We start from the raw sequence: 21,328 nt of genomic DNA on the forward strand, positions 1-21,328 counted from the left end.
TCACCCCACGCTCAAGTTCCCCAAAATCACAACTGAGACTGAATTATATATGAATAAATGCCTAGACCAAAAGCTTGGATCTGTTCCCCAACTAACTCATAACTTAACCCATTTGTTCCATTCCAAGTCCTGTGACATGGCTTGTTCATCTCTCCTCAGGGTTCATGAGACAATCATCAAGAGTTCCAGGAAAATTTCTCCCAAGCCTTAGACTCTATTCCAGATCCTCTCTCTTTACAGGAACTTCCACCTCCCTATTTCCTGCCTAAGCTCATAGGCTATCAATCTTTTATTGACAGGTGAAGCTTCCATACACTGCACAAAAGATTCTCCTCTCTGAGAGTGACAGACTCCAGGAGCTCCCTGAACTATGGAATAGCCTCATGTCTGTCACTGGATAGTGTATGACTTGTCTTTCTGATATCTCAGATTTTCTTGAAACTCCAAAGTAGATGCTGTCACACCACCTACACATACCATGAAAGCCTGCCTTCATGGTCTTCAGCATCTCAGAAAATTTTATGACCTTGTGACTCGGGTCAAAACCCAGGCATCGTCCTTCCTCTCTCTCTCAAAGAGCAACTGCATTCTACGTGACAAGAATGAGCTCTGTTCCCACAGCCAGGGTTTGTGCCTGGGCCAGTACTTACCTCTGATCACTGTAGCCTTTGACATCTTTGAAAGATCTGCCTTTCCATTGTCACAGACCCTATGTGGCCATTCTCTAGGCTCACACTGATCTCCCCTCCTCATGCTACTCGTATTTAACACTCTCCTAGATCTTCATCATGCTCACTGCCCTCTCGGGCAGGTTTGAAGCATCTTTCCACAGCTATGTTTTCTTTAGGAATTGGCTCAGATTGATGAGATGTCTCTACATTTTTTTAAATTTATTTTTTATTAGGTATTTTCCTCGTTTACATTTTCAATGCTATCCCAAAAGTCCCCCATGCCCACCCTCCAATCCCCGTCTCTACATTTTTTAAAAAAAAATTATTACTGTGTATGTATGGATATGTGTAAATATATATGGTGAGTGTATTATGGTGCACACATTGAGATTAGAGGCCAACTTGTAGAGTTGGTTCACTCCTTCCACCATTATATAAGCTTCAAATTGCCAGTCTTATGCTGCACGTGACCTTACTTGCTGAGCCACTCACCAGGTTCAGAGAGGTCCTTTCTAAATAATCCATAAGATTGCAGAATATCTGCCCATCTATCTCTTTATTCAGCTCTGACATCATCTACTCTCTTGTGTGTCTGTTTTTGACTATTTCCCTTCAAGAAGTAAGTTTCCTGAAAGCAGGGGTTTTAGACAGCATCTGGCAAAGTCCTTGGCACACAGCAGTAGATACAGCAGGTTCCCCCATCAACTCCTGGACATATAAAGCTGGGACCCTGTCAGTCCTTTTGTCTACCTCAAGACCCTTCAAATTTGTTCGTTGACTGATGAGCAGAAACAAAAGAGAAATATCCAAACAATAGGATATTAGTCAGCAATGAGAACGAAGCACTAAAAGATGTACAACATGAAGATGTACAACATGGATACAATTTGAAAAAGAACTCAAAGCTATACAGTATATGAACCCTATTGGCATGAAATGTACAGGCAAGGACACTCAGAAACAGAAATAATGATCAAATCGTAAACAAGAGGAAACTTTACAAGCATGTAAATGATACCTTTGTAAAGCTTTGGTAATTTTTATTTGGGGTTGGAAATGTAGCTTGGAGGTGGGAGGTTACTAGACATGTTCAAGGCCCAGGATACACTCTCACACTGAAAACAAAATGCATACTTAGCATTTTCTCCATGTAGCAGTGGCAATAGTTTAATATTGTGAGAACTTCCTTCCTCTCCTTTCCTATCTTCACATTCTAGAGACGGAACCCAAGATTTCTGAACTACACCGCAGACGTCTTTTTACCTTTTAAGACAAGTGCCACTTTATAGTCCAGTCAGTCCTCGAGCTTGTGATACTTGTCAGACTTCCTCGTGGCTGGCAATGCAGTCGCGTGGCGCAGCGTCCGGCCGTGGATAAAATAATACAAACTAGGCTGGCAAACACTTATGAAGAAGTTGCCAGGACTGTGGTGGAGGCGGTGTCTGACGGGAAAGCCACGCCCCCGGGGCGTGGCCACGTGGATCGTCATACCCACCAGTCAGAAGGCCGCGAGGGGCGGGAGCGTGGCGAGTCCTGGTTACGTCACTACCACCGGAAGCGTTTTTCTTTTGGGGGTGAGGGGAGGGTCCTGATTTCGTCTCTTAGGCTGGAACTTGTTCCTCTGAAGGGAAGGCACACAAAATTTTAAGTCCACTTTCTGAAGGATACCTCAGTTCTGTCCGGAGATCCATACCAACCCCAATTTGAAAGTGGCTACTGACCGCTGAGGGCAGCCTCTCTTCCGGAACGAAGACCTCGCGGACCGTTTGTTTCCGGGGGGTTGCCCGAGACTGGTGCCCTGTTGCGCCCCGCCCCTTGCACAGCCACGTCCTACCGGAGCCGCAGGGTTGGGCCGGAACGGGTGAGGGTTTTGGGGGCTATTACTGAGGAGGGTCGGGACCTTGTGGCAGAGGACCGTGGAGGAACTGTTGGGGCAACACTGGCCGCGCCCAGAGAGGCGTACAGGGGCAAGGCGGATGCAGAGTCCGGTGAGGGTCGCGCAGACTTTGGGTCAGCGGCGGTCAGCTCAAGTCAGCTTTTGCTTTTACTCTGTGGGGCTGGAACCCTGCCTCGCAGCTGGGGTGTCAGTAAATGCAGAGGCTGCTTCTGCACCCACGGAATGCGGTCTGCCCTGAGAGCGTGTGCTACTGCTGCTTGGTTGGGTCAGCGTGTTTGAAGTCTGCTCCTTTTGCAGTTGATGACGAACGTGACATGGTGGCAAGTCGTACAGTGCGTGGGGGACTTAGGTTGTTTTGATTCTGGTGCTCAGAGGTGTTTTCTGGACATGGTCCGTGGAGTCAGTGACCAGAGAGAGCTAGGCGAACAGCTTACCACCTTCCTACGGGCGCTTACTGAATGTTTATAGAAAAAGAAGCCCTGTTTGTAAAAGGTCCCAGGATACAGTAGTGTTTTGGTCTCTGTTTTCATCACTTTATGGTGGAGGTATACTGACAACTCAAAACAGTTGAGAGGATTAGGTTTGTGCGGCCTTCGGAAGAGTTTACCTTTGAGTCAAGACAGGCCTCCATGACAAGAATCGTCTGTGCAAAATTATTGAGAGGAATGTCTCAAGAAAAGTGAACAAGAAGTGTAGAGACCCTATGGAGAGTCAGTTGTACTTCTGGATGCATGATATAGCCAGTTAATGAAAAAAGACACAGCATGTGAGGGGTACAGACATAAGTAGGAACCCAATTAAAGTGGTCTCCAGTCGAGGCTAAGTTTGTATTTTATTGTCAGTAGGATACTGTAAACCATTTACAGATGCCGCCTGACTGACTTTTATAGTCCGTTAATGACTCAGATACAGTGTACCTTGAATGGAAAGAAAAGGAAAAGGCTGGATAGGGTGGCCCGTGTCTGTAATACCAGCTCTTGGGAAGTCAAGACAGGAAGACCTCAGCCAGCTTGAGGCCCATGCTACATAGCAATATTCTACCTAAAAAATCCAAAAGCAGATCGGAAAGACTTCTCAGTGGTTAAATGTTATAGAGTCTGATGACCTGAGTTCCCTGGGAGCCCTGTGGTGGAAGGAAAGAATTCACTCTTCAGTTGTCCTCTGCCCTCCACACAACTGTGCACATGAACACAGACACAAATCTGGAAAATCTTGTTTCTTCCCTATTTCTTATAAAAGAAAGGAAACAGAAGAAATGAAAGTTGCTCATATTTTAAAAATAGCTGGTTTTTGGCCAATTGCTTTAAGTAGTGTTTTTTTCTCTCTCTCTCTCTCAAGTGAGAATATAACTGCAATTTGGCTCTTACCATTAATTTTGAACAGCTGTTGAAAGGAGAATTAATTACACTTGTTTAGTGGAGACCCTATATCTTTTTTTTTTGATTTTTAATATTTTTATTACATATTTTCCTCAATTACATTTCCAATGCTATCCCAAAAGTCCCCCATAGCGCCCCCCCACTTCCCTACCCACCCATTCCCATTCTTTTGGCCCTGGCATTCCCCTATATTGGGGCATATAAAGTTTGCAAGTCCAATGGGCCTCTCTTTCCATTGATGGCCGACTAGGCCATCTTTCGATACATATGCAGCTAGAGACAAGAGCTCCGGGGTTCTGGTTAGTACATCATGTTGTTCCAACAATAGGGTTGCAGATCCCTTTAGCTCCTTGGGTACTTTCTCTAGCTTCTCCATTGGGAGCCCTGTGATACATCCAATAGCTGACTGTGAACATCCACTCCTGTGTTTGCTAGGCCCCGGCATCGTCTCACAAGAGACAGCTATATTTGGGAGACCCTATATCTTATTGTAGTCAATCCTAGCAAAATGTTTGTATTTATTTTCTCTGTGTTTTTTTGTTTTGTTTTGTTTTTCTCTGTATAGCCCTGGCTGTCCTGGAACTCACTTTGTAGACCAGGCTGGCCTCGAACTCAGAAATCCACCTCCCTCTGCCTCCCGAGTGCTGGGATTAAAGGCGTGCGCCACCATGCCCGGCTTTATTTTCTCTGTGTTTTTATTGATGAGGAAATAAGCTAAGAGTGGCTCAGAAATCTACCTAACAAGGTCTTACAGCCAAATGGAAAAACAGGATTTGAGGCAAACATGTTTAACTCAAAGCATGTGACTTATGTCCTTGCTGTACCTGAGGCTGGCCTTTGGTTTTTACTTATATAGAATGCTGTTTGCTGTTGTTCAATAGTGCAGCATCAACCAGACATCTCCAGGAAGCCGGCCCTGTTTTATCTTTGCCTGTGCGTCCTGTCTAGTTGACGATAACCTCAGTAATAGGGTAGCTGTTGTTTGTGGATCGTGTTTGTGAACTGCTGGGAAAGCTGGAAGCCTTTTGCACCTTAGATGGTCTCTTAATGCGAAATCTGGGCGAACTGCTAGAGTTAGGTATATCTTGGGAATTCCTCAGTGATAGCTTTGCTTTACCATCTAGAAATGGGAGGGAAATGGTTAAAAATAAAACTATAAACTGCGTGAAGTGGTACATAACTATAAGGCTAGCATCCAGAGGTGGAAGCAGGAGAGTTGCCATGAGTTGGAGACTATCCTGGGCCATATATTGAGCCTTAAATCCCAAACCCAAAACAAACAGATTGAGCTGGCAGAGATGGCTCAGTCAGTAAAGTGCTTGTGAGACTTGATTTTGATCATTCGCCAAAGCTCATGTAAGAAAGTGAGGCATGATAGTGTACACTTGTAACTCCAACACTGGGGAGGTGGAAACACTCAGATCTCTGGGGCTTACTGGCCAGCCAGCATATTCCTAGTGATAAATTCCAGGTCAGTGAAAGCTACTGTCTCAAAAAACAACATGAATGGCACCTAAAGATGTACAAATGCATACACACAAACAGAGCCAAATTGACCAAACGAAAGAAAAAGATAACAATAATGAAAATGACCTGTTTTTAAAAAAATCACAAATGTGGTATGTATTACCAAAAACAGGGTGTGTGTGTGTCCACACCCCCATGCCAGCTGTCTCATCTTCCTTGGTGTCTAGAGATTTGCCCTTGTCAGCAGATAGAGGTAATGAGACCCTGTATGGTTGAATCATGCCTACCCAAATTCAAAGACCGAGGTTAGACAGTAAATGCCAGTTTACTGCCGTTCAGGGAGGACTGCTGACAGTCCAGAAATTTCATCTGTAGATCAACTTCAGGAGGAGCTAGCTGATTGTAATCAGGAGCCATCTGGGTGAGTTAAGCAGAGGGAGTTGTAGCTGGGGAGTCCTCTGTTCTGGAGGGCTGTACCATTCCATCCATCTCTGAAAGGAGGAAGGACTGCTTAGGAATCAGATGTCTTGCTCAGCACAAACTCAGAGTAAGGGGAATTAAGAGGCGAATATGTCATGGTCTCTAGCTTCTAACAACCTGATGCATTTGTCATCAAATTTAAATCAGTGGAACTTGAGTATTCTTGGCTAATGTTTGTCTTATAACAGTCTAAGTTATGTGCATTGTCACTGCCTCTAAGGCACATTATCTCTGGGACTCTTTGCCTGCACACCTTTTGTGTTTATCCTGTACTAAACCTGTAAGTCATTGGCTAAGTTGATAGGCTAAGCTGACTTTATTCTTGGTGAGTTCCTACATTCATAGGTAATCATCAGTCACAGAGGACAGATGGAGTCAGAGGCCATGTGTCTGCAGTGACAGGTGTCAGCGTGCTAGCCCTCCTAAAGAGTCAGCATCACACCTTGCTAGTGAGCACCATCCTCTCAGGCTCCTCAGGCTTCTTACCTGTAATTTCTCATTGTGAGGGTTTGGGTTTTTGTTTTTGTTTTTGTTTTTGTTTTTTGAGTCAGGGTCTCAATTTTGTAGCCTAGGCTTGCTTGTAACTCACTGTGTAGGCGAGATTGGCTTCAGACTCTGAGATCCACCTGACTCTGCTTCCTGAGTGCTAGAATTAAAAGCATGTGCCTCTGCACCCAGCTTCAGCATGACTTATAAGCTCAGGATGTGGGTTATTTTGCCAAGAAACATATTAAGCATAGAACAGAAAGAATAATATGGAACTTATTCCGAAAAATGGCATAGATAACACTATTCCTACAGTGTGCTTGGAAGGTTATATTTAAGTCTGACCATTTGATAAGGAGATAAGTTAGCAATACCATCAGCACACTTCAGTGTTAATAACTAATTGTCAGACTCATGGTGAAGTTTCTTAAACTTAATCCACCATAGTGACTACTGGTCTTGCTAATAGGGAAAGGTGGATGGTTACCTGCTGTGAGATGCCTTCGCTGCCCACTTTCTAAGTTAGCTGCCTTTCTGTGTGTCCTTGGATCTCCCTTCAGGATCCCCATTTAGCATACTATTACCTCATCCTTTAGTAATCACTTCTTTAAATTTCACTCCTCTAGATCTGAGTTGAATAGCATACAGTATGAGCTTTGGCCTTGGGCATGGTCATTCCAGGTGTTTTATGAGCATCTAGGCCTGTCTAGTTTATGAGCTGCTGGCCACAAATGGTTATTTACATTCAAGTTAAACTTAAATAAAATGTAAAGTTCAGTTTCTCAGTTGCCACATGAACAACTACAACAGATTACAAGTACTTTTTAAAAACTTTGGAGAATCATTTGTGGTAGAACTTCTTATAGCTGGTACCAGGAGAGACTGAATGCCTTAGGAAAGGGCTAAAGTGTTGCTGGTTTCATATTTTACCCTCAAAACCTAGGATGTTGTAGGTTCTCAGGGATTGTTTGTGGGGCAGAAATCTACATTTGTTTTCTATACAAATTGAGAGCCTTGTAACTGTTACTTAAAATCTAACAAATTGTTTCACAGAGCATTTTTCTCTTTGTCCTCTCAGGAATCATGGTATTGCTTGGTTTTGACTTCAAGCCGTTTATGAGACATTAAACCTGAAAATGGAAAACCGAGTAAGATCCTCCTTAGAAGCTCTGAGCTGTTGCTAATGGCAAAAGGCAAACTTAATCCAGAGTTCCTTGTAGCTCCTCAGAGTCTTCTTAGTGTGGGCTGCCCTGACCATGGATGGAGCACCAGCCAAACAGGATGGCCTCTGGGAAAGCAAGTCCAGCAGTGATGTTTCATCTTGCCCTGAAGCCTCGCTGGAGGATGCGGGCTCTCTGGCCCGACTGCCTGATCAACAGGATACAGCTCAGGGTACGTCATCAGGTCATTCTTGGATCTAGCGCTGCACTCTGAAGAAGAGGAGGTCAGCTAGTGTTTTGGAGGGGGACGTGAACTTTTCATTAGTCGTCTTACAGATATTTTCATTTGGTGCTAATTTTAGATAAAGCACAGTCTGTAGTCAACAGAATAGGAGATGTGCCATGGCCAGAAGCAGAACTGATAATGGAAGGCTTCTATTGGATTTCTGCTGGCGAAATATTGTTAGTGCTTGGAATTCTACCTTTTTGGTTGATTGGTTGCCAAACTTTGAATGACTGGGACTGATTGATTAGTGAGTGGCCTAGGATTCCTGAGTCATGTTTCTCTGTTTTTTGTGCACCAGTAATAACTCAGGTGATTCCAGTATCCCATGCAGTCGGGAGCTAGCAATGCGATATGAACTTTAAAAAGATAATTATCGACTGGTTCTCTAGCAGAAATTGCCTTGTAGGTCTTATAAAATGATGTTCAAGTAGTTAACTCGCAGGTACTGGTTTTCATGCCTGAGAGAGACAGTGGGTTCTTGCACTGAACAACATCTTAGGTCAGCCACTTGGAAGATTGATGTTCCTTTCATGGGTAGTTGTGGGGGTTAAAAGAAGTAAATGTCTGTAACCACGTAGATCTAGCACTCTGTGAGATTCATAGAACCTATGCATTGGATTTCTGTGAGGGTTTAAAGAAGTGATGTATATAACATGTAAAAAGAGCTGGAATGTAGCTTAGTGGTAGAATGCTTACCTGGCAGGTATGAAGCCCTGAGTTCAGTCCCTACTACCTAGTGATCATCTAGTAAGAGGATCTAGCCATCTTTGTCTTCTGTTTGTCATGGTATTTATTTTCAAGCTTATGATTAGAAACAAAGTCATCACACATGTTGAATCTCGTTGCTTTTAGAGTTCAAGTGTGTATGCTGCTCATAACTCATTTTGGTTATCAATCTATGCATCAGAAGGTGGTATTAAGCACTTGTAACTTGTATTGGAAGTACAGAATCCCTACACCCTTTAGTAAAGGGATTGTGTGGGACTACAATCCCTGCACCTTTTAGTAAATAGAGACCTTTGGTAAAGTTGACCGTGTGGGGCTATGTCATACAGCAAAATGTCTTGATGGTTTCTGTGCTCTACTCTCTACTTGTAGCTTTCATCTTCAAGGAGGAATATTAATGACTAATAGGAATTTGTATTGTAAAGAACAACCCCACTTTTACTTGGCCTGAGCAAAAATAGGGAATTTTCTGCGTGCCTTCTAGATATATCTTGGTACCTATTGATATTGGTGCCTATGAGATCTTAGGCCACTGAGCCTGGGTGTACCTCAGGATGGACCCTCCCTCCTTCCTTACTGATAACTGGTTTACCCACCAGGGGAAGGCAGAAGAAAGTCTAAATTTGACTTAATTTTGAGAATGTTTTCTTTATGTTGTTGAGGAAGAGCTGTGTTTTAGTTCTTTGCACAGTAATGACAGTATGTAAAGCTGGGTTGGGCCATGAGCACAGTCTTTATGGGTAAACTCAGGTTTTACATTTTTTTAATGTTTTAGAGGTAGGGTCTCTTAGAACACTGGCTTTTCTCAAACCTGCTATGTAGTTAAGAATGATCATGAACTCTCGATCTGTCTGCTTGTATCTCCTGAGTGCTGAGGCATGAACAGCCACACCCAGCTTGTGAAATGGTTTTTTATAATACCTGACTCTTGCTCACCCAGCCAAAACAAAATTTGACTTCTGTTCACTTTAGCAGAATCACTCTGATTAGATCATCTACTTCTACTTCTTTGTAAAATGTATTTTAACTTTACTTTGAAACCAGCCCTTGAAAATGTGAGCTTGGACTCTGATTAGCCCAGCTGTCACCTACACATTTAGAAAAATCAACTTTGTTTTAAGCCTCTGTTCCACCCAACAACACTTTAAAAAATAGCTTTTTAAAGTTGTTTTGGTTTTAATTTTTCTTATTTAAGGGGAAGGAAACATGAGTTAAGTACAACAGTCATAGCATAGAAGATGCAGCTAACTTACAGGTGAGGGCATGAGGCTTTGCCCCTCCGTCCCTGAGAGTCAGAGAAAACGGATTTATAAAATACAGAAATGCCATGCTCATGGGACTTACAAATAGATGTGTGTATGTCTGGAAATGATTTAAACTGTTGGAAATCATGTGTCTAACACACTTGCTCTCTTTTTCCAGATGCCAGTGTTGAGGTAAAGAGAGTTTTTAAGGAAGAAGGAAGCCCAGATAGATCCAGCCAGGTGGCCATCTGTCAGAATGGGCAGATCCCAGACCTTCAGTTGTCCCTGGATCCCACAACAAGCCCAGTGGGACCTGATGCCTCGACAGGTGTGGATGGTTTCCATGACAACCTAAGGAACTCTCAGGGAACTAGTGCTGAGGGCAGTGTTAGAAAAGAAGCTTTGCAGTCCCTCAGACTCAGTCTTCCCATGCAAGAAACGCAACTGTGTAAGCATCCATTCCCTCTGGACTCTCCCCTCCCTTTTGCTCTCAGCATCTCCTGCTTGGAATCAGTGCCTGACTGCTCCTGTGTGAGCAGCCCTGACTTGCCCTGTCTTATTTTGTACTGAATGGGGGAGGCAGAGGGATGCTTCTTAACGATTTAGCTTCCCTTTAAGGAGTGCAAGTATGTCTGGATGTTGGAACTTTCTGCCACCTAATACTAGCAGTGGTATCAGACTCCTTGACAAACAGACCTCCCGTGTCGTTCTCCATGGGTGGCCAACAAACAGGCAGGGAATTAATCTTAAAATGGTAAACCAGATTATCACAAGATCCTTTGCATGTTTACATGAATACCTGGATTTTTTTTTTTTTTTTTTTTTTTTTTTTTTTTTTTTTGGTCATATGCCTGTAATTAGCTATGTGAAAGATTGAAGCAGGAGGATTGAAAATTGAGTTCGGCCTTAGTGTCACTTAGCAAGGCCCCCGTAAACAAAACAAAAGGAATCTTAGGGACTAGAGAGAGAGAGCTCAACAATTAAGAGCATTGGTTGCTCTTGCAGAGGACCTAGATTTAGTTTTTGACTTCTTAGCCCTCTGCTGATGTTTCACAGACGCATCCTCTGTTGTTAGGATTAAGCCACAAACCCAGCCCTGGTGAGAGCGGCTGCCTTGGGCTTGCAAGTACAATAACTTTTTAAGTTTTCCCCCCTTCCACCCCCACACAAGTTGTGTTTTAATATCTGTCCTTGAGTATGAGTTCTGGATTTGAGCTCATTTGTCAGGTAACAGATGTAGCCTGCCCTTGGCCCTCAAAGCAGGGCCTTCTAGGTCTTCACTCTACACTAAGTGCTGCAGTAGGACTAATCAGCCATTTTGTTTATTAAATGGACAATGTCTGAATAAATACAGTTAAATAGGCTCTTGATTTTTTACATGGTGTTATGACTTGTTACTGCAGCAGATGAGATAATCTGTGTATTTAACTCATCTTGGCATTGTGTCACTTGTAAGTACAGTTCTTAGCTGTGCTCAGTGGCTATGGCCCTCAATTTTTTCTCAGTCTGGAAATTGTCATGGAATATAGGCGGCTGTGTGTTTTTCACAAGCTAACACATCTGTGATTACCAACGGGTTTTCTGTACCCTGCTCCTTATTAACCTCTCAATGGCCATTGCCCTTGCAGGCTCCACTGCATCTTCATTGCCTTTGGAAAAGGAGGAGCAGGTTCGACTGCAGGCCCGGAAGCGCCTGGAAGAGCAGCTGATGCAGTACCGAGTTAAGCGCCATCGGGAAAGGGTGAGTGTCTTGGATTAGAGTCTGGACTGTATCCTGTCTCCTGTCTCCTCTGTGTGAATTCTGAGCAGCTCTGAATTCTACAACATAGAGCTTGTCCAGTCCACATCTGGGCATTCCATTCTTCTCTGTCTCCTTTCCTTTTGTGTTCTTTTCTAGAAGTTACTGCTTCTATGTTTAACTGCTGCATTTAGGATGTATCCCCTGTGTCCGTACCCTGGGGTTACATTAATTTGGTAAAATGAAAGGATTGAAGTTTTCCTGGAAGAGGAAGTTATGCTACAGCTGGAGAGATGGCTCAATGGTTAAGAGCACTTGTTGCTTTTCCAGAGGACTTGGGTTTGATTCCCAGCACATGCAAGACAGCTCATAACCTTCTGTAGCTCTAGATCTAAGACATCTGACACCCTCTTCTGGCCTCCAAGGGACCAGGCATACACATGGTGCACAGATATGCAGACGGGCAAAACACCTATGCACATAAAGTAAAAGTAATTTTTAAAGAAAATTATGTACATAGCTTGGATTTTTCCTTTATCTCAAATATCACTCAGACCATTTTGGAATTTCTAACTAGTATAGAGAGATAAGAGATAGAAACACTGACAAATAGGAGGATTGGTGTTATTTGCACGTTGATAATACCTTAGAAGATTATGAGAAATCAACTAAAAACCACTACTAGGCATAAAATTTTTTTGGAAATTTTCTATTTCTTATTCCAGTTCATTAATGGGAAAAAATCAGTAATTATACTGCCATGATCAGTTGTAAAAATCACTTGGAAAAGAATTTGCAACAATAAAAATGATAAAATAGCTGGGAATTAAAATGATAATAAACAGTGTTAAGAATGGAGCAAGAGTTCCACGTGGTTGGGTGTTGTGGCACAGTTATGTTCCTAGACCAAGATGGAAGCAGGGGGATGATGAGGTCTCTCTCAGCCTGGACTTGAGATCCCTATGTCAACATCCTCCTCACTCCACAAGAAAGGATACCATGTGCATTTGCTGAGTTATATGTGAGCAGATATGAATAAAGAGGCTCATTACCTCTTGAATAATTACAAACCTAAAGTAGATCCGAATCAACAGAACTTTAAAACAACAAACAACACAGCTCTGTATCTGAGGAACTAACCAGGACAATAGCCAGGACAGTTAGACAGTGGAACTGGATGACAAGAGCTTACTATGTAACTCCCTTTAAAGTATTTTAAAGTGTTGGCCGTTAAAGACTGTGCTTCAGGCCCAGGGGTCATCAAGTCTAGTCTTTCAGTGCAACCTGAGGTGATTTTTCAGAAGACTTGCTGCACCCAACATTGTAAAGGCCTGGCACACTCTTTTTGGTAGAATGTTCATTAGTGCATGTTTTCTTGATGACAGTTTTAAAATGCTGCTTGCTAATCTTAGTCATATTTTTATACTTTTGTTTGTTTCTCAGTCCAGTCAACCTGCAACTAAAATGAAACTTTTTAGTACACTTGATCCTGAGCTCATGTTAAATCCAGAAAACTTGCCAAGGGCCAGTACTGTAGCTGTGACAAAAGAATATTCCTTCCTGCGTACCAGTGTTCCTCGAGGGCCCAAGGTAGGCAGCTTAGGGCTGCTGGCACATTCTAAAGAGAAAAAGAACTGCAAATCAAGCAAGATTCGGTCTCTGGCTGACTATAGAACTGAAGATCCAAGTGACTCTGGTGGCCTTGGTTCTACTGCTGATGCTGTTGGAAGTTCCCTGAAACAAAGTAGAAGTAGCACTTCAGTTGTGTCTGAGGTTAGCCCATCATCTGAGACTGATAACCGTGTAGACAGTGCCTCGATGACTGGGGATAGTGTGTCAGAGGCTGATGGAAATGAGAGTGACAGTTCCTCACACAGCAGCCTCTCTGCCCGAGGTGCCTGTGGTGTCCTGGGGAACGTGGGCATGCCAGGAACAGCTTACATGGTTGATGGCCAGGAGATTTCTGCTGAGGCCCTGGGCCAGTTTCCTTCAATTAAAGACGTACTACAGGCTGCAGCAGCCCAGCACCAAGATCAGAACCAGGAAGCCAACGGAGAGGTGCGGAGCCGTAGAGACAGCATCTGCAGCAGGTAGGACAGCAGCCTTGAATCTGGGCTCTTGACTGCTGCTATGCCATGTCTCTTTGCTGACTTACCCCAATCTTTACATTAGCTTTTTTTCACCTATATACTGCTCTGTCACTTTCTTTATAAGTAGAGTCCGCTCTAAACCACTTATATGGTATGAAAAGCAGTGTAGCCCTATCTCTTAAGACTTCCTGGGTGCCTACAAGTTCCTGTCTCTAGAGCATGTTCTTCTGTAGGAGGCATGAACCTCACTTTTTAAGTTGTATGGTTTTTTTTTTGTTGTTTTTTTTTTGGTTTTTCGAGACAGGGTTTCTCTGTATAGCCCTGGCTGTCCTGGAACTCACTTTGTAGACCAAGCTGGCCTCGAACTCAGAAATCCACCTGCCTCTGCCTCCCGAGTGCTAGGATTAAAGGCGTGCGCCACCATGCCCGGCATAAGTTGTATGTTTTAAACTCTGGGGAGAAGCTGGATCATATCCATGATCCAGGCACTCAGGAAGCTGAAGCAGGAGGATCAGTTCAGGGTCAGTCTGGACTACATAGATTTAGGTCACAGCTGACCTATGTATTTTCTACATAAAAAGAACTCTTTAAAAAAAAAACAAAAACAAAAAACAGGAGAAGCAGAGGGGAAGGTAAACGTTGTACAGTATGATGAAGGATGAGGAGAAGTAACAGTAATGTTCTTATCTCGTTGTTGTTGTTGTTGTTTGAGACAGGGTTTTTCCATGTAGCCTTGGCTGTCCTGGAACTCACTCTGTAGACCAGGCTGGCCTCGAACTCAGAAATCCTCCTGCCTCTGCCTCCCTATGTTCTTATCTCTTGACTTTGTACTTCTGACCCCTAGTGTGTCCATGGAGAGCTCCTTGGCTGAACCACAGGATGAATTGTTGCAGATTCTTAAAGATAAAAGGAGGCTTGAAGGACAGGTGGAGGCTTTGTCATTAGAAGCCAGTCAGGTAAGGGATGTTTGATTGTTGCTCAATAAGCTGAATCTCTGAAAAGAGTATGTGGGTCTTTGCTGTATGTAGTTTTATAGATAACTTTAAGTATAATTCACCAGCCAGGATGTCCATGTTAATCATTTTTGTCTGCTGGGTGTGCTGGTCTCAAACAAAGTTGTGCTAATTTATCTACGGCTCATTCTTTACCTTTGTCTCCATCAAAAGTTGCCAATAGATGTCCTAAATATACCTGAGAGTTCATGACAATTGATTTCTTCTGGTATCTTTACATTTCTCTCAGAGAGTAAAAGTTTCATTTTATCCCCGTTACTACCTTTTGTGTGCTTTCTGCATTTGCTTAATAGTTTTTTTTAACTTCTTAAAGATTATTATATTTATTTATTTGAGTTCATATATTTGGTGGGGGTGAAAGCTTGCAAGATTTGGTTCTTTCCTTCTAGCAAATGGGTTTGGGGAGTGAAACTAAAGTCTTCATGCTTGGAAGCAAGTGACTTTACCCGCTGAGCTATCTTGCTAATCCATAGTCTACTTTGTCTGATACTAATTTTACTATATCTTGTTTTCATTTGGGGGAGGGGTGGAGCTAGAGAGATGGAGCAGTATTAAGAACACCTACAGCTCTTTCAAAGGACTCAAGGTTGATTCGCAGTGATCATAAAAGGCAGTTCACAGCCACAAAGATGATTCTTCATTTTCAATTTGTACTCTGTTAAATGGAACTTATTAATTAATTAATTAATTAATTAATTAATTTGGGGACAGCTTCTCAGGTAGCCCAAGCCTTCCTACATGTACCTCTCAAAGGCTTGGATTACAGGCCTGTACCACCATGCCTGGCTCCCGTCTCTCTCTCTCTCTCTCTCTCTCTCTCTCTCTCCAATAACAAAGAACTATATTTTTATCTTTCTGTCGATAGTTTAGAGTGAGTGTTCATGGGAACTCAGCTATATGCTTTGTGATGGAGAACATACACACACATAGAAAGACAACAAGATGGCTGCCCAGAAGTCATGAACACATACTACAGGAGGAGAGCAGTGGTTGAAGCCATGTGTGAGATTCAGTTGCTTCTTAAGTGTATATGCCATGCTTTAAAAAATCCTTAGGCACAAGCCAATTCATTTAGTTATATATAAAACAATCTTCCAAGGTGATTTCAGAGATTTTAAGAGAATTTTTGATTGTACACAGTTTTCTGTGCTAATTGACAATGTTAACTGTCTCATCACATCCATTGATACTTCCTCTGGATACTTAGTCCTGAGGTGTGTCTCAGAACCTTTACTTCTTTGGAATTTGCTTTCTTTCTAATGTACTTGTGAAATGGGTCCTATTAAACTTAGGATGTGTATGGATCTCTGGCAGTTCCCTGTGGATGTCAGTTATATTGACTCTAAACGCCCCTTGATCTGGGATACAGCTCAGGGCTAGAGCCTTTGCCTAGCATGCTTAAGTCCCTGGGATCAGTCCCCAACACTGCAAAGAAGTAAAATCTTGTTAAGTTTTACTGATTATCCCAGTTCCTTTGGCGGTTGCTCCTCTGTTTGTTGGACATCCTGTTGTCACACTTCTCTTTAACATGTTGTGCTGAGTTCCCACATATCCTCTTAGGTAGATCAGGCTGAGTAGAATATGCTAGTGTCTGGAGCTTGTCTTTGTCTTTCATTTGTCTTTTAATTTTTTTGTTTATCAAACCCCCTTTTGTGATTCTAAGGATTGAATTTGAGTCCTATTGCACGCTAATCAAGCACCCTGCCATTGAGCAATACTTGTAGCCCTCACTTGTCTCCTGGCTGTAGTCTGTAGCTCCTAGGGCCTGTTTGCTCTCTGTGCTCTGTCCTGTGGCATTGTTGCTGTGGTCACTCAATGCCATTCTTGCATCTGTGTTATGGTTTAGCCCTTGAATTTCAACAGTGGCACCATTTTCCTCATTGAGTTCAATCTGACTAAGTTTATCTCTCAGGGATCTGTCAATTTGTTTTATATTGGGGAACAAGTAACTGTCACATTTAAGTGACTGGTTTTTGGGTAAATTTTTTTGGGAAAATTTATTTTTCTCTGTCCCACTGATTGTGAACATAAGAAGTTTCAGCAATCTTATTAAAACAGTGGTTGAGGGGCTGGAGAGATGGCTCAGCGGTTAAGAGCACTTACTGCTCTTCCAGAGGTCCTGAGTTCAAATCCCAGCAACTACATGGTGGCTCACAGCCATCTATAATGAGATCTATGCCCTCTTCTGGGTGTGTCTGAAAACAGCTACAGTGTGCTTATATACAATAAATAAATATATCTTTAAAAAAAAAACAGGGATTGAGAGGGACTTATTTTTTTTGAAAACCATTAATGTTGTTTGGGGATATTTTCAGGCACTTCAAGAGAAGGCTGAGCTACAGGCCCAGCTTGCAGCCCTGAGCACAAGGCTACAGGCACAGGTGGAACACAGCCACAGCAGCCAGCAGAAGCAAGACTCCCTTAGTTCTGAAGTGGACACTTTGAAGCAGTCTTGCTGGGATCTAGAGCGGGCCATGACTGACCTGCAGAGCATGCTAGAAGCTAAAAATGCCAGCCTGGCATCTTCAAACAATGACCTACAAGTGGCAGAGGAGCAGTATCAGAGACTGATGGCCAAAGTGGAGGACATGCAGAGAAACATCCTCAGCAAGGACAACACAGGTAAGCTCCGCAGCCCAGATGTGATTTCTGGATCCTGTCATCAGTATTGTGTGGATAAAGCTTCAAGTTCACGTTAGCTGAGTATTAACAGAGACTCGCTATGTTGTTACAGTAAATACAACTTGGGCTGAACTCTTGAGAGTCTATGGTTTTGCATAAAGTAGGTAGTGTAATCTCAGGAATTGACTTTGGACTTTGACCACCAGAAGTAATCCTTTCTGCTCTCCTACCTACTAAATTCAGTGTTTTGGGGGTGTTTGAACTGTATATTTATTCTACATTTTATAGCTTGTCTTTTGCTATTTTGTGGGTTCTTCTTCCTTTTGCCATTCTCCACCTCTTTTCTTCCACGCTTTCAACCCCCTAACTCTAGATAGGAGAGAAAAAAGGATACAGGGGGCGACGTTATCTTTAAGACTACTTTCTGCTATTGGGTCACGTTTGATCAGGATATCTACTTTCTTCTTAATGTTTCTTTTTTGCACATAACTACTTAACAAACTACAACCAACAATAAACAACCACCACCCAACCAATCCCGCTCCACATCCCCACACCTGAGACTAAAATGAAAGCCCATTCCTATTTCTGTGTTTCTATAAGAAACCAAACTTCTCACTACAGCATTTATTTCTACCAATTTCAAATGCTTCTAAAATATTTAAGAGCAATGCCTACGTTATTGATTAGTAACCCTTTGTTGATTATGTTGGTCTATAGCCCTTAGGGGCTTACCTACAGGTCATTCATAAAGACACCTAGTTTTCAGTCTTCACCTGAGACAAACCCTGATACCAACTGATACTAAAAGGATGTTATTTGAATACAAGTCGGAAAGAGTGGGAGCAGTGGGATTGGGAGATTGAAGGCCTCATGATAAAGAAAAACACAGGCTTCTTAAGTGAGGCTTCTGTCCAGTGCAGTGGAGGGCCATGTCTGTGTTTCAGCTGGGGCTGTGAGGCTATGATGACTTTAAGGACAATAGTGATGAGCTGTTAACCCAGAAGCTCATTTCTAACACTAGATCATCGAACAGTCCCTTAAATTGCTATTTTTCAATCTTTGAGCTTTTTATGGTACTTAATTCATTAGAGGAAAAAAATCTGAACATTTCTAAATGGGTTCATTTTGTTCCTTTCTAAGTTCTCATTACTTTGGAATGGAAGACTGCAAAGAAGGGATCATGAACTCTCTTAAACAATCTTACTTTTATTTCTTTTTGAGACAGGGTCTTATGTAGGTTAGACTGGCCTTGAACTTGCTATGTGGCTGAGGATGACCTTGAACATTGGATCCTTTTGCCTCCCATCTCCCAAGTGGTAAGCTAACAAGCTTGTGCCACTGATACCTGGTTGTCCTAGTTAGGGTCACTGTTGCTGTGATGAAACACCATGACCAAAGCAACTTGGGGAGAAAAGGGTTGATTTGGCTTATTTGGCATCTGGTTTTTTTATACAACCCAAGACTCAGGAGTGGCACTACCTTGAATGGTGGGCCCTCCCAGTTCAGTCACTAATTAAGAAAATGCCCTACAGGCTTGCCTATAATCTGATCTTACTGAAGCATTTTCTTAATTGAAGTTCTCTCCTCTCAGATGACTTTAGCTTGTGTCAGACTGACTTAAAACTATCCAGCAGACCGGTCACTCGTCTCTGTCTCTGTCTGTCTTTGTCTCTGTCTTTGTCTGTCTCTGTCTCTGTCACTCTCCTCTCATTTAAAATACTTTAACCAGGTTTAGTGACACATAACTTTAGTCCCAGCTACTTAGAAAACTGAGACAAAGGAATAAAAAGCTTGTGGCCTGGACAGCTTAGCAATCCCTGTGACCACATAAAATAAAGAAACGAAGGAAAATGTCTTCAGAATACAAGTAGTTTCCCAAGTTCAGGGTATAATTTAAAATTTAAGATGTCTGATTTTGTTTGTGTTGTTGATGACTGACTTCTTTGCCCTTCTTACTTTCCTCCCACCCCGTTCATACTGAGTTGACCAAATGACCAATTAGCAGGCTCTACTGCAGAATCAACCATATGACACTAGTGCTGTTTCTTTATGGCAAATTGATGTCACTGAATTCCCAAAGATGAGAACCACGGTGACATGGCAGTTTCTGAGACACATGGTTGGGTTTTGGTCATTGCAGATTCCATAACTGGGATTTCTTCCCAGGGTAATTTTTTGTAATTCCAGCTTTACTCAGCACTTTTATGATTGTTCATGGATATGGCCATAGTATTAGCTAAATATTTGAATTACTTGATGTGTGTTCTTCTACCTCTGTAGAAGAAGACAATACTCAGATCTCTTGTACCCTTAGTCTTGCCCTCAGCTCAGGTTGCTAGTGTGTATCCTTTTTGTATCTGTTTAGTGCCACAAGTCCAGTTATGGGCTGTCTTGGGGGGTAGTTGCTATTTGAAATGGCTCCAACTGCTTATATTCTGTATATGAGGAGGCGCTAAGCAGTTTTATAGAAAAGACAATTCCTTACAGAAACTATCCAAAGGCATTGTAGCTGACTTATATAGAACTGCTGGCCATGAGCTTTATAGTCGTTCATAATAATTAAGATAATAGATAAGTGGATGAATAATTAATAGATAAGTAATTAAGCAGATATTAATTAAGGTGTGTTTAAACTAAATCACAGGTAAATGAACAGATACTTTTATCAGTTAATAGAACTGCTGTGACTAGAGGCTCATAGGAACCCCCTTTCTTTCTGGGAGTAGTGGTTCTCTGTCTACCACTGCTGTTTTTGTGGTAACTTTATAGAATATGGCCACTGTGCAAAACCAGCATCTATGGTACTGCTTATCTCTGGAGACTTCAACTTTAGGTCAAGTGACCCCAGCTGTGGCTTTTTTGTTGGTGCTGGTTAGTCTGAGTTGGCCGTGCTTGCTTACTTTCAGTGCATGACCTGCGGCAGCAGATGACAGCACTACAGAGCCAGCTCCAGCAAGTACAGCTGGAACGCACAACACTGACCAGCAAACTACAAGCATCACAGGCTGAAATCACTTCTCTGCAGCATGCCCGGCAATGGTACCAACAGCAGCTTACTTTGGCTCAGGAGGCCAGGGTCAGGCTGCAAGGAGAGATGGCCCATATCCAGGTACAGTGCCAGAAACTCCCTTCAGGGCTGTGGGACACGCTTCCCCTGCATTGCAGGGCTATGGGATATGCTTCCCCTGCATTGCAAAGGTGTGAAGGCACCTAAAACTCCAGAGGCTAAAGCAAGAGGATCACGAGTTCAACACTAGTAGAATAGTGGTAAAGGGTGTTTATGGTTTTAGATATCATGGATATGTTTTTGTTTAGCATCTGCTGATTACTTTACAGCCAGTACCCATCCTTCCTCTACGAGAGCTTCTCACGCCTTCCTTCTATCAAAGGATAAATTTTTCTTTGACCACACCACTCAGACCCACATTTCATGAACTTTGAGGCTCTGAATCTCTTTCTTGTGATGTTCTTGTATGACAAAGTATTGGCAAGTAGTCCCTCTCAGAGTTTGATTTTTCTCTGGCTGCTTGGCCTTGCCAACAGGTATTTCCTACGGGAACTGTTGCTTTCAGGTTCTGTAAGGGACATTTTCTTCTTCCCTATTTTGTTAGTAGAAGCTAAACAAGCCAGCCTTTGAATTTGCATATGTGAAGACATCTGTTGGTTTGTGTATCCTTTAGACAGAAGTAGCACTTTAGCATGAAGCCTATCTGGCAGCTTTACTTAGACAGTATGCCTTTGAAATATGTAAGAGAAATAGGTAAGTTTCTGGAATATATTTCACTCCGAAGGTCAGGGCCTGACTGGTTACACTGACTGAAGATGACAAAGAGCACTTTCTGTCATCCCTTTAATAATGTATCTTAGCCAAGAATGAAACACGTCAGTAATCCCAGCAATTGGAATGCAGAGGCAGGTGGTTATCTGTGAGTTCTGAGGCCAACCTAGTCTGCGAGCCAGTTCTAAGACAGCCAGGGCTACACGGAGAAACCCTGTTTCAAACAAAAACAAAAGACATAAATTGCTGTGCTCTTTAGGTGTGGAATATTCAAAGAAGTTGGGTTCA

General features: G+C 42.6%; 1 protein-coding gene across 3 annotated transcripts in view; it reads left to right on the top strand.

The window, feature by feature from the left end:
- Positions 1-2,407: 2,407 nt before the first annotated feature.
- The window catches only part of Golga3 (golgin A3), a 45,162-nt gene continuing 26,241 nt past the window's right edge, over positions 2,408-21,328 (top strand). The window contains exons 1-8 of one of the 3 annotated variants that reach the window (XM_021162341.3): positions 2,408-2,532; positions 7,459-7,772; positions 9,975-10,244; positions 11,425-11,537; positions 12,978-13,624; positions 14,469-14,580; positions 16,953-17,259; positions 20,169-20,371. In XM_021162341.3, the coding sequence (XP_021018000.1) occupies positions 7,637-7,772; positions 9,975-10,244; positions 11,425-11,537; positions 12,978-13,624; positions 14,469-14,580; positions 16,953-17,259; positions 20,169-20,371 (1,788 nt within the window). In that variant the 5' untranslated portion in view covers positions 2,408-2,532; positions 7,459-7,636. The other 2 variants (XM_021162343.3, XM_021162342.3) reach the window with 2 other exon arrangements.

The sequence above is a fragment of the Mus caroli genome, unplaced genomic scaffold (assembly GCF_978045245.1).
Source record: "Mus caroli unplaced genomic scaffold, Mus_caroli_1 scaffold_4, whole genome shotgun sequence".
NCBI lineage: Eukaryota > Metazoa > Chordata > Mammalia > Rodentia > Muridae > Mus > Mus caroli.